The following is a 12,163-nucleotide window of genomic DNA, read 5'->3' on the forward strand; positions in this document are numbered from 1 at the left end:
CATTATGTAACTGCTGACTACATTTTTCAGATGATCTTAATGAAATCCCGGAAGAGAAGGACACCTGATCAAGATGAAACTAGCTAGTCTAGGTATCATTGGCCTTTTACTGACTCAAATGATGATAGTTTAAAAAAAAGAACATTGACACTTGGCTAACTAACGACCCTGTTTTATGTAAACAAATATATGACAAACAAAAATACACAAGTAGCAGTTGAACGAAGTGAAGGAGCAGGGGAGCAAAGTGATGGTGCAGCAGAGAGAGGTGAGAGTAGAGGAGAGAAACCTAGAGGGAACTCAGGGAAGCACAGGCTATCAAGCTGGCCTCCTAAATGGGTTGAAGAAAAAAAAAAATAGCTGGTTCCATTCATGGCTCTACCACACTGATAATGCTGTGTTTGTTTTTTTCTAATACTTTTTATACTATTTTTTTGCATAATACTGTACACATGATAGGGGTGTCACGATTCGCCAACTCCACGATTCGATTTAAATTTCGATTTTGGGGTCACGATTCGATTTTTTTTTCGATTTTTTTTTTTTTTTTTTTTCTCCGCTCCCCCACTTTATAACACAGAGGCATATGCTTCTGTAGGCTAAGGCTAGTCTATGATCATTGGTTCTATTCATTGTACAGTAAATCTTATTTCAAAAGATCGGCTACATATAGGTGATGCAATTTCCATATTATTTTTGTGTAAATTTATGTAATATATGATAATTGACATTAGGCAGGAATGATCAAATTCAAAGAATTTATTTACAATATAAAGTTAACCGTCTTGTTCTTACTGAAGTGTAAAATAAAAAATAAAAAAACAAAAACAAAAAGTCACAGTGGGTGCCTGCCATCTATTGACTGTTTTTGGTTACAACAGTGTGCTGTGCGTTCCTCTTAAAATAATGTGCAATGTGCAACAACAACAAAAAATATATTGTATCCAAAGTCATGGAACAAATACAGCCTGAACAAACTATATCCCAACATTTACAGTTGCTGGGCATACTGTAGCGTGGTTCAAGTACACTAATTAAATGTTTGAATCCAGCGTTTTCCAAGGCTGCAGGTCTGCTGCTATAAATAGACCTATGGATCTGGCGTTTCGCGCGAGCTGAAGTGTGTGGAAGTTTCACTGTAAATGAGGATGAAATAGTTGGTTGGACCGTTGTTTTCCCACTTCTAGTTGAATTTGATAAATCTAAATCTTTGTGATGCCTGCGTAAATGTCCCGTCATGTTTGTCGTGTTTCCCGTTGTTACGGCTGGCGGCTCGGGCCATTCAGTTTGAATGCGCCAGCGCGACACTCTGATTGGAGGACTGTGCCAGCGCGACACTCCGATTGGACGACTGTGCCAGCGCGACACTCCGATTGGACGACTGTGCCAGCGCGACACTCCGATTGGACGACTGTGCCAGCGCGACGCTATTGTGTATCCGTGTATTATACCCCTATTAGTTATTGTTTCTCCTCCGTTCTGTCAGTTCTGTCAAATGCGGTTATTATTTGTTCACCTTCCACTTTCACTCCCTTGTCAAACCCCTGCCTGAAATTTCAATTAAAACTACTCAGATGTTAAAGTCGACCCGTGTTTATCTACTCTATATTTTCTGTTATTGTGTTACTTCCCTTCCCCTTGACGAGCCGGGCGTAACACCGTGGCCGAGTACAGTACGCGCACATAGCATATCTTGCAACTGTGGTCTTTTTATCGACAACGTGAACGTTGTCGACATAACTCACCGGGAACGCAAAATGTTTCCAAACTGGTGACGAGAGAAGCGGGAGCGGCTTGAAGCACCATTGCTGTGTCTGTCCGCGCTTGCCATCATGACTGCAGGAGAAGTCAGCTAACAAGTGCCGTTAGCTAGTAGCTGAATGGCTGCGTCTCATTTGCTTTCCTGGGAGGTGGCGGTGGCGGCGGTGGCGGCGGGCGCGGGGGGGGGGCATCGAATCGTGTGTCCTCTCTTCTATTTCGATGCTCGAAATCGTGACGTAATTTCGATCGATTTCGATAAAAAATCGAAATCGTGACACCCTTAACACATGATGCTAAAATTGCTCCGCTAAAATCAATTCAGTGTATTTTGGGGGTTAGGCTATGTTGTAGGTAGGTATGTAGAGTAATGTTCACACCGCAATGGCCTCTGCTGCTGAAAAAAAAAAAAAAAAAAAATAGAGGAAATATTGATAAGACCCCCTTTATTGACTTTGTGATTTATAAGGCTGTTTTTTAAGCTTTCCATTATATTCTACACTGTAAATTCGTTTGGATCATCATGAGACAAAATTGTTGTGAAACTCACTTGGTGATGAGGCGGTCATAGAGGACAGATTGATTCCGGGAATTGAATTTGTATCGGGTGATTCGTGAACTTCGTCGTAAAGAGTGTTCCTCGTCGTCTTCGGGGCTCCTTAAGTTAATGGCAACGCAGCTTCTTTTTGGAGTGGAAGTTCCTTCTACCTCGTCTGGAACATCTTGAACATTAACAGAAACCAGGTTGTTGGCCTGTGAGAGTATACCTTCCTAAAAATACATGCCTGATAAACATGATGTATTGTATGTGGAAAACTGAGAATTACAGGCGACATTATCCTGACTTGTTACCAAAACATACCCCCTTGCAATTTGTCACTGGATGATTTGCCTTCCTTCTGTATCCTGGAGGATTTCCTAAATGCACAAAATGGATGTATGGGTGCATAGAAAAGCCACAGTAATGAGTCAATGTGACATGCTACCCTTGGATTATTTAATATGGACAGCTAATTTTAGCTTTGACAGTTGTTTGAGAGTGATCCAAAATATAGCAGTCCTCATTCACTTAAACCATAATTAAAATCACCACACAGAGGTGCAGGGACAGTTAGCACCTGTTGGTAAACTTCACTCTGGTCACAGCTGGTGGCATTCTACCTGTTAGCTATCTAAAGCTACATTTGAAGCTGGGATATTCTTGGGTCGACTTCAAACTCCATCCTGCAGCAAGCTGGAAAAATATCAGCACATCGAGCCAGTGGGAAAGAGGCTCAGTCAGTCTCTCACCTTGTGGCGTAGCCTCCAGCCTTTGGTCCTATATCACTAAAGGACACCTCTAGTTTGACTCGTGGACCTCTGATCTTTGGAAATTCATGGAGACAGCTTCCCGACTGATGCTTACCATCCCCCTAGCAGTCACAAAATTATTTTATACTTAGAAAGTTTATAGTTGAGAACATACTGTAGTAGCAATGGTGAAGTTGCGCATTTCCCAGCATCCTTTACAGCACTCTTGGTAGTTTTTGTAAAACACGCTAAAAAAAATTGTATTTCTTTGTATTAGTTTCATCATATTGTGAAGAGCGTGGTTGTAATGAAGGAGTTGTAGTCGATAGTAGCTTGTGAATCAATGTGCATTATTTTACTGTTGATGGTAAACACCTGAAGAGCATCAGTGACTGTCAATTTTTAACCACATCTGAGGGCGTTACAATAACATCTAGAACTTCATTATGGCCTGAAAGCTTGAAAGATATGCATTCCTTAAATCACACGTTAATATCGCCCAAATAGACACAAATCATCCATCCATCCATTCATTTACTTGACCGCTTTTTCCTCACAAGGGTCGCGGGGTTCTGGAGCCTATCTCAGCTGGCTTTGGGCAGTAGGCGGGGTACACCCTGGGCTGGTTGCCAGCCAATCGCAGGGCCCACAGAGACGAACAACCATCCACACTCACAAGCACACCTAGGGACAATTCGGAGCGCCCAATTATGTAAAAATTTGTTTCATCGTCAAGCTTTGGAGTTTAGATGTACCTTACTGGAGAGAATTTCTGTACAGGAGAATAGTGTCCTTTTGCATTCATAACATCAAGCAAAGGTCCTCTTCGCGTACCGCCGACAGGTGGAAATAAATATTAAAATTCAACTCAACCTACAATACTGTGATGATGATATAATCTCATAATTTTGAGTTAAAACCAGCGTTGCCCTCACGTGAATTTAATTCAAAACGACTGACACCGATGACTACTAGTCTGTAGATAATGCAACTTGCAAACTTATCACAATGTTTAGCAGTATGAAATGTTGACTAGTACGTAAGTGGCTGTCGAGTTTTTTGTTTTAAAAAACATGAGAGAGAACTTCGAGTTTGGCGTTATTTGACTGCCGAAATCAGCGTACTTTAGCCGGTGTTGTACCAAAGTAGTTGCCCCTGGAAAAAAAATGCGCATCCCCTGCCGCGGGATCTTATAACTTTTACCACATAAAAGTGGCGATTTTTCGAAATTGTTCCTTGTTCCTAAGCCTAACCATAAACTACAAACATGTGGAAAAGAGCCGAAAAACATTCAGATTCACCAGGCGTTCTATATATACTGAGATTTCCTACAGGGTGCGTGGTCATTGAACGCACCTCGTCCGTTGCAGAATGCGAGCGTGTTTATAGAAAAACAAGTGTACCCGCGCCAGGGGATACAAAATATTTTTTTAGGAGGTAACTACTTTGGCACAACGCCGGCTAGCAACATCATATATCCCAACATGAAGTTGACACTTACTCGGTTGTGTTCGGTGCTGCCCAAGCTATCATCCAGAAGGCGGGAGGTTCGTGTTGACCGGGGTGATTTTCTCGACAATGCGGGAACAAGAGACAGAAACTCCGAAGTTGTGTCCAACTCCATCGACCTCCTGTTTGGAGTTGCTACCACGGGTTCAACAAGAACACCGCCGCCGCCGCTGCTGCGTAGTATTACCATGTCGACTCCAGCCCTAAGTTATAAACGCACGAATGACGGGCGGGCGGTCACTACAGCACTCCAATTCAACTAAAGTTGAACGTCACCTAGCATCGAAAAGATACACGCATCCGCGTAGTGCTCCTCTTGGCCCTTCATTTCTGGCGCCACAAACGTCATCAGAGCGGTTAGTAGAAAAGAACTGCCGCGAGGAAAAATAGACCCGAAGTCCAAATTAGTATAACGGAGCCTAGTACCACCGAAATTACTACATTTCTTTATGTGATCCATACTTACACTTTTGATAACCACCAACTTTGTAATAATAGACCGAAAATGAGCCAGTAATTACAACTAGGCGGAAGAATACATTGTACGGTTTGCCGGGCGTATCACTACCCGGCCCGCCGAGTTGTTGAAGAGCGCGCTTCACAAGAGACCGCGAAACTGTTAAAAGCTTGTTGTATCCAATGTTTTTGCCGTTCTAACGCTTTAAGAGACGTTGACAAAGATTTTAAAACACCCATACAATTTGAACCAGATTTTTCCCAACAGTTTTACTTTTTATTTCAATGAGTAATTGATTTAACACAAGAGAAAATACAAACTATCCGTTCTAGTCACAAAAGGAGGAACATTACATAAAATTGCTGTACAGGCAACTTTATTGTTAAAGACAGGTAATCTCAAGCATCCCACTGGATCATGCTGACTTTTGTTGACTCACTCGTGTGTTAAGATTAACTCAAATGCTGACAAGAGATTTTGCATGAAGAAATTTTTATCAAATGTTTTAAGTCAAATGATATCAGTGGAAGACTTGAGGAATCACTCAGAGCCCACAGTAGTAGACGTGCAGTAGCCAACTACCACTTTACATGTATGGCGTTTGCCAAAACACAATGAAAATTAGTGTAATAAAACACCCTTTTATTTAGTTGAGACTGGGTTTTCAATTTGATATGTGAGGCTGCCCCAAATAGTACTTGCACACAGATGGTCACTTTTATTACAGTAAGTACATGCATCTTGGAATGACATAAAAGGGCACTTTGTTGAGAAATATGCTTTATGCAGTTGCAGGCTACTGCACTATAATGTCTACATATTGACATGTGGCCAATGAGCCCCATCACCATGCACAGAGTGCTCATGCAATGGCTGCCAGGTAGTCTTTCACTTCTGCCGGGGTGAGTCTCTTGAAGCCGGCTTCGTTGCAGATGCCAACCTCAATGTTCTCCTCAGTCATCTGACCTTCAAAACTTTCCTGTAACCCAACAGTAAATGGTATGTATGCATGTGGAAGGACAGACAAACCTTTTTCTGGATATTCATGACCAAGAAATTGTACCTTTAATGTCAGGATGGCCGTGTGGATGGCATCTTCCAATTCCAGGTCATTATTATACCTGGAGAATTAAATCCAATCAAAAACAATTCTGTAGAGTGCAGCTTGGTAAACTTTTCAAGTTGCCAAAAAATGTCCAGATGCATTAGTCAATAATGTAATAATAATAGCTAATAGGAGTGTAGCAAGTCAATGTACGTTCTATTAGTAATTTTAATAAGCTACTTTTGTTGTCTGCTTTGCGCATGTATTCAGTTGTTCCATTTTTTTTCATGCTTTTAGCTGTTGTGCTTTTGTTTTGTTTTGAAGTACATTGCATTGCCTTCTGTATGAAATGTGCTTGTCATGCCTTGTATCGTAATCTCATGACTAAAACGTGCACCTGATTTAAAGCAGAAACAAATAAATTTAGCCATCTGAAAAATATGTACATTGGCTGCTTCAATTTATTAGTTATGGGTCCAATAATATGGGATACTTGCGAAGAAAGGTGTCACACAGATTGGTTTAAAATAATAATAATGATAATAATAATAATAATAATAATAATGATAATAATAATAATTACCTTAAACACTGGTTAACGCCCACCACCCCCAAATTTATTTTTACAGCTTTAATAAAGTGTTTTAATAAATCATAACTACTGTGCTAAATAGATGAATTCCATCTTAATACATCACGTGATGTTTACACTGATCTCCGTGAGTCACACGCTTGTAAAACAGCTGTTCTAACTCATATAGTGTGATGACCCCACACTGTCATCATGCCAGTGGCACTAACTACACCTGCCTCCCATTTTCTTCATTCTTAAGTGCCAGTGATTAGCTGACGTGGGGCACCTGGGCTTGTTGCTTCACCTGGGCTATATTATGCTGACCTCTGAGATGTGCCGACGCTCTCGTCACTCCCTGCAGCCGACGCCAGAGCCACACGCCATTTATTTACTTTCTGTTCCACATCATTCAACACGCACCACGCTATGTTCACACACTTACATCATGTACACTACTGATATTACAGACAAGACACACGCCATTGTTCCTTATCTTTTGACTTTGCATTCTTATTTGTAATAAATTAGTTTGATTACTTTGCAAAAGCGGTTTCCCCTGTTTTTTGTCATGGCTTTTGAGCCGGGTCATGACAACAGTGACACATGTAAACAGTAGATCGGAATAGATCCCCTCATGTAAACAGCATTTTTTCATTCCGTTTGATCTTTCGGTTTCATTCTAATATCTGGATTCACTGGAATACAGGACTCCATGTAATCCATTAATGATATGAAGATTAAGTATGAGCGCAACCTCAGACCATTTTATTGCTCCACTGTGACATGTTCTGCAATTTAATTGGTTAGATGTGACATGAGTACACGAGACTATTGGTAAATGTATTAATGGCATGAAGTTGGTTAGTAAAAATCCATAAATTAACAGTATCACATTTAAAGTCGCACGGTTCGAAGCACAACAAAAAAGCGGCTTGTTGTCTGGAAATTTCAGTAATTGTAAACCTTTTTTATACAATCATTTTGTAGCTAAAATATTTTCAACCAGTCCTTACCGTGAGATGCAACTGGCAACAATGCAATTTACTGTATAACTTGACTATGAAGCAAGGTACCTTTTTTCAAGGAATGTTTTTCCATTGACGTAGTTTTTTCCCATGGCTGTGGCTTTCCATGCAAAATATGCCCCCTGGGAAAGGCAAGATGGGGGGGGGATAATAGAATTAATACTCTTCTGTAACTATATGGAATAGACTGAGTGACTTATATACACAATTTTTCCATCCAGACATCATTGCTGAATTAAGCTTTAAAATTAGGGAACCAGATTGTACAACTCATGCAGTCTCACATCAACTACTCAATACAAAGATACTATAATGGGATTAATGATGTCTTCAGAAAATAAAATCAACATACTGAGGGATCTGACTGGAACAGGTAGGGCTGGTCTTCATCCCATCCAGCTATCAACAACGACACCCCAAATGGACGCACTCCACTGCAGAGAGAGCGAGCAACAGAAAATTACAGCACAGTCACATCAAGTGAGGAAGAATGCAACCATTGTATGGCCCATTGTATACTGAGTGACACGGCCAAGCCGACAGAATGTCCACACAGTGTATGTGTTTCCGTTTTTTCAAGCATGGCAGACCGTCAGCCACTGGTTTGGCTGCAATTAAAAATTAAAAATATGCCATTCTTCAAAATTGTGGCAAAATATTGTAGTTCACTAGTACATATTTTTTGTACCACTTCAGTCACATTCAGCTGGGTCGTTTCATGTGCAGCGGTCCGAAGTATCACCAACCCAAACTATATGGACTGGTCAATGATCGCATCTTAAAATAGGTAATGGTCAATTATATGTTTAAGTGTCACCCACCCTGACTGTGTGTATTCCTGCATTACAGATGCCACTCGCTGGACAAGCTGGCCTGTGGGGATTGGTTCTTGGTAAACAAGGAAGTACTGTTGTGCCAGTTTCCTGGCTCGTCGTACCAAAACCCTGCAAATACAACACTTATTAATCTTTTGCCAAGTACTAATTAGCTGGAATAAATATTTGGCATCAAGAAGTTTGCTATTTGTGCAGTCAAAATGTTGAAAAACGCCCACCTGTAGTCAGGCCCCATGCCGCTGTACACCATGCCTATGTGCTTAGTAATGGGCTCTACTTTGTGAACACTCTGCTCATCGTACAGAATAGACTTCTGTTTCTTTTCTGTTGCCAGTACAACCCCATTCGAAGCTGGAAAAATGTTAGAAACCCATCAGTCCTCCTAAAGCATTGAAAAGTAAGAGTCTCTCTTTACAACTTTTACCTGTGTCTAATATACATATATGAAAAAAATAAGGCAGGTGAAGATTAGAAGGAAAAGGCTTACATATTTTAGAAAATACCAATGTTAATTTTATATTCATGCACCTGTTGGAAACTGTAACGTCAATAAAATTCACCCTGAAAGACAACCAGAGAATAACTTCACTCATTTAGATAGCTCACAAGAGCTACTGTAAATAGTTTTATCAAATGTGTTGTTATTGTAACATAAATCAATTGTACAATTCCCTCCAAAAGTATTGGAAAGCCTAGGTCAATTATTTTGTTTTGTTGTATACTGAAGACATTTGGGTGTCAGATCAAAAGATTAATATCAGACTAACGTTCAGACTCGTAGTTTATATTTCATAGTATGTATGGCTAGACAACTAAAGGTGTTCTGTCCCAAGTTGTTGAACACAACTATATGTAACTAATACAATGGAAAAACGCTTGAATTCTTACGTCTTGTCTTAACTTTTTTCTCTTTTGTGCTGAAACCCAAATGTCTTCAGAATAAAACAACATAACCAAAGAAATTGATCTTGCTGTTCCAATACTTTTGGAGAACACTGAACGGCAACATTGGGGTCACACTGGGAATTCGTTACCTTTAATGCCGACTGAGGGAGCTCCAGCAGCTACAGCAGCAAGTGCATATTCAATCTGCACCAGTTTTCCAGAAGGGCTGTGAAAAGAGATGGGGACGGTTATTAAAATTATGATTGAGGAGGGAAAGTTAAGTTTGTAGTCAAAGGCCGATGCATAAACACTCCGCCACATTTGGCGACAGTATACAAGTGAAAGCAAAAGCAAAAGACTTCGTTTATCTAAAATAACTGGTCGAAATATAATCGAAATATATATCCCAGGGGCATCCAACTCACATAACATGTGAGAAAGATGGATTCACGTATAATCACATATAAAATTCTCGCGTAAAAAAAAAATGGTTAGCAACAAGCTAATCCTATTTGTAGCTGATTCATTGCACTTCCAGGCAATGACAGGGCATAAGCAACATCAGATGTTAAAGATACAAGCTTGAAAGACACCATATAGATTTTCACCTATCGAGATTTAACAACTCTTATTGTAAAACATGTTCATCGGATAATTTTGATTCAATGGCAATTTTATAAAGTTTACCTAAATGTGGTCAAAGAGAAACTGTAGCCACGTTCCGCCATTTTCTTTTTCTTTTTCTGTTGTGAATGTGAGTTGGCTAACAAAATTAGATCGAGAACACTGCCACCTAGACGCCATAAACGTCTTAGCACAACAAATCATCAATTCCTGCGTTTAATTTAAAACCTCACATGAGAGCTGTTACATTCTGCCTGAAATATGATTATTTGTATTTATTATTTATTAGAAACTGAAAACCACCGAAAAGAGACAATATTAAAGTTGGGATTTTTTTTATTTTTATTTTTATTTATTTTTTTACATTAGTGTAGGATCGACCACAAGATGGCAATAATGCTTCCCTTGTGGCTAAAATGAAACAAACGAAGAAATAAATTGTCGCCCTTTAGTGACGACAGCATCAATGACCGTGAGCTGTTTGACAGGTTTTGAAAGAATTCAACTTGAGAGATAAGATGAACTTGGCTTCATTTCTGCACAGTTTAAGATGCTCCTTGCTACACATTGAAAGCAGGCTTATGCAGGCGGCCGGAATAGAACGACAGTTGGGTGAGTTTATTCCGTATTACAACAACGTGCTAATGTTCACCTTTTTATTTTTAATCCTCGTGCGATTGTCTCTGTGTGCAGTTCCAGCCCTGGCAATTAATGTCTCCAGTCTGCTGCCTTATGTGGAAGAGCAGCAAGAGCAAGAGGGGCAGAAGCTGGAGCAACCTCCCACCGTTCTGGACAGCATCTTATGGATGGCAGCACCCAAGAAGAGACGCTCCATCGAGGTCAACCGAACAAGAAGGAGGTCTGAGAGCAAACTTCTTAAAGTCAAGGTACACCACAAGTTACCATCCATTTATTATACCGAAGTCCATGTCACCTTTTAAAAAATACATTTGTGTTGAAAATATCAGCAGCCATACACTACATTAACAGCCAGTGCTTTTATGTTGAGGCCACACACATCATTACCGGGTACTTTAATTTATCATTGGGTTGTAGCAGACTGAGAAGAAGGAGAAGGGGTACACATTGGATTTACATGGCACATTTACAGGCAACCTACCTACGTACTTACAATCACACCAATAGACAATTTAAAATATTCAGTTAAAGTAATTGTCATGTTTTTCGAATGTGTGAGGAAGCCTGAGTACTTGCAGAAAACCCACATAATATATTCACTGTTTACTAGTGACGTAACTGCGTGTGTAATCACCCGTAGTGAAAATCATCAGAATGGATTTTTACAATCATTCATCAGTGTATATAAATGCAAACAATAACATTGGGTACACCTGCATAATCTAATTAGATCCAATACATGAGCTGTATAAAATGAAATTAAGTATTAGAATTAGAAGTATATATTATTACAAACACTTAACACAACACAATATAATTATGTTGTCACTCAATGTAAACTTAAAAGAATGTCATATTTGTAATTTTTTTATCCAGATTTTGTTGTATTAGATAGTGTCAGTGTCTAGAGTGAGTCTCCATTAAATGTATCCATGACTAAAACATTCACCCCATCTCCTTCAGCTGAACATTGAGCCCTGTCCAGAGTGCGGCCACCTAAAGCAGAAACACATCCTGTGTGGCTTCTGTTACGCTAAAGTGCGCAAAGAGACTACTCTGATCCGTCAACAAATTCAAGCGATGGAGGGTGGTCCTCTCAGGGCCCCGACTGTGGAGACTGTTGTCTTGTATGCAGATGAGACGCCAAGCGAGTTGGACCAAGGCAAGAGGATAGTAGAGAGGCCCAGGAAACGGCCCGCCTGGTTCAGCCACTAATGCTCATGTCGTGAGTTTGTATGCAGTACACACCTGACTGATGTGCTATCATCTGTTGTGTGTTATAGTGGCTTATTTTGTTTCTGCAGTCACATGTCATAAGCAACATTTGGTTTGTTCATGCTGGTATAAATGAGTGCAGGAGCACATTTTGTTTAATAAATCCATTTTATCAAAAACGTGTCATTTGATCGTCTATCCTCAAGGTCATGTTTTTATGCACAATTTTGCACCCTCACTTTAACTTAACATGTATATTTTTCACACAGGAGAGCCTGAGCCAAGATGCACCACGCAAATCACACA

The 12,163-nt window shown here is 40.1% G+C and overlaps 3 protein-coding genes across 6 annotated transcripts in view; 1 reads left to right on the forward strand and 2 right to left on the reverse strand.

The window, feature by feature from the left end:
* Positions 1–4,898, reverse strand: part of atad2 (ATPase family AAA domain containing 2) — a 26,947-nt gene extending 22,049 nt beyond the window's left edge. For 3 of the 4 annotated variants that reach the window (XM_077528034.1, XM_077528036.1, XM_077528032.1), the window contains exons 1-4: positions 4,550–4,898; positions 3,049–3,170; positions 2,621–2,676; positions 2,309–2,480 (exon numbers count right to left, since the gene is read on the reverse strand). In XM_077528034.1, coding sequence (XP_077384160.1) covers positions 2,309–2,480; positions 2,621–2,676; positions 3,049–3,170; positions 4,550–4,747 — 548 coding nt within the window. In that variant the 5' untranslated portion in view covers positions 4,748–4,898. The remainder of the gene's footprint in view (positions 1–2,308; positions 2,481–2,620; positions 2,677–3,048; positions 3,171–4,549) is intronic. The other variant, XM_077528033.1, reaches the window with a different exon arrangement.
* A 370-nt stretch (positions 4,899–5,268) lies between these two features.
* On the reverse strand, positions 5,269–10,198 carry psma2a (proteasome 20S subunit alpha 2a). The gene is made up of 8 exons (XM_077528041.1): positions 10,067–10,198; positions 9,529–9,605; positions 8,713–8,845; positions 8,480–8,602; positions 8,011–8,092; positions 7,707–7,780; positions 6,078–6,135; positions 5,269–5,993 (listed from the first exon to the last, which is right to left on the reverse strand). The coding sequence occupies exons 1-8, from the start codon at positions 10,105–10,107 to the stop codon at positions 5,877–5,879; spliced, it is 705 nt and encodes a 234-aa protein (XP_077384167.1). The 5' UTR covers positions 10,108–10,198; the 3' UTR covers positions 5,269–5,876.
* A 226-nt stretch (positions 10,199–10,424) lies between these two features.
* On the forward strand, positions 10,425–12,036 carry mrpl32 (mitochondrial ribosomal protein L32). The gene is made up of 3 exons (XM_077525898.1): positions 10,425–10,615; positions 10,697–10,890; positions 11,606–12,036. The coding sequence occupies exons 1-3, from the start codon at positions 10,522–10,524 to the stop codon at positions 11,855–11,857; spliced, it is 540 nt and encodes a 179-aa protein (XP_077382024.1). The 5' UTR covers positions 10,425–10,521; the 3' UTR covers positions 11,858–12,036.
* The last annotated feature ends 127 nt before the right edge of the window (positions 12,037–12,163 follow it).

The sequence above is a fragment of the Festucalex cinctus genome, chromosome 7, assembly GCF_051991245.1.
Source record: "Festucalex cinctus isolate MCC-2025b chromosome 7, RoL_Fcin_1.0, whole genome shotgun sequence".
In the NCBI taxonomy this organism is placed as follows: Eukaryota; Metazoa; Chordata; class Actinopteri; order Syngnathiformes; family Syngnathidae; genus Festucalex; species Festucalex cinctus.

Coding starts and splice junctions, on each gene's coding strand:
- psma2a (XM_077528041.1), bottom strand. CDS start 10,107: ATGGCGGAACGTGGCTACAGTTTCTCTTTGACCACATTTAG. Junction 9,606..10,066: donor TTCTCTTTGACCACATTTAG/GTAAACTTTATA, acceptor CTCTTTTCACAG/CCCTTCTGGAAAACTGGTGC. Junction 8,093..8,479: donor CAGGAATACACACAGTCAGG/GTGGGTGACACT, acceptor CTCTCTCTGCAG/TGGAGTGCGTCCATTTGGGG.
- mrpl32 (XM_077525898.1), top strand. CDS start 10,522: ATGAACTTGGCTTCATTTCTGCACAGTTTAAGATGCTCCTTGCTACAC. Junction 10,616..10,696: donor CGGAATAGAACGACAGTTGG/GTGAGTTTATTC, acceptor CTCTGTGTGCAG/TTCCAGCCCTGGCAATTAAT. Junction 10,891..11,605: donor GCAAACTTCTTAAAGTCAAG/GTACACCACAAG, acceptor CATCTCCTTCAG/CTGAACATTGAGCCCTGTCC.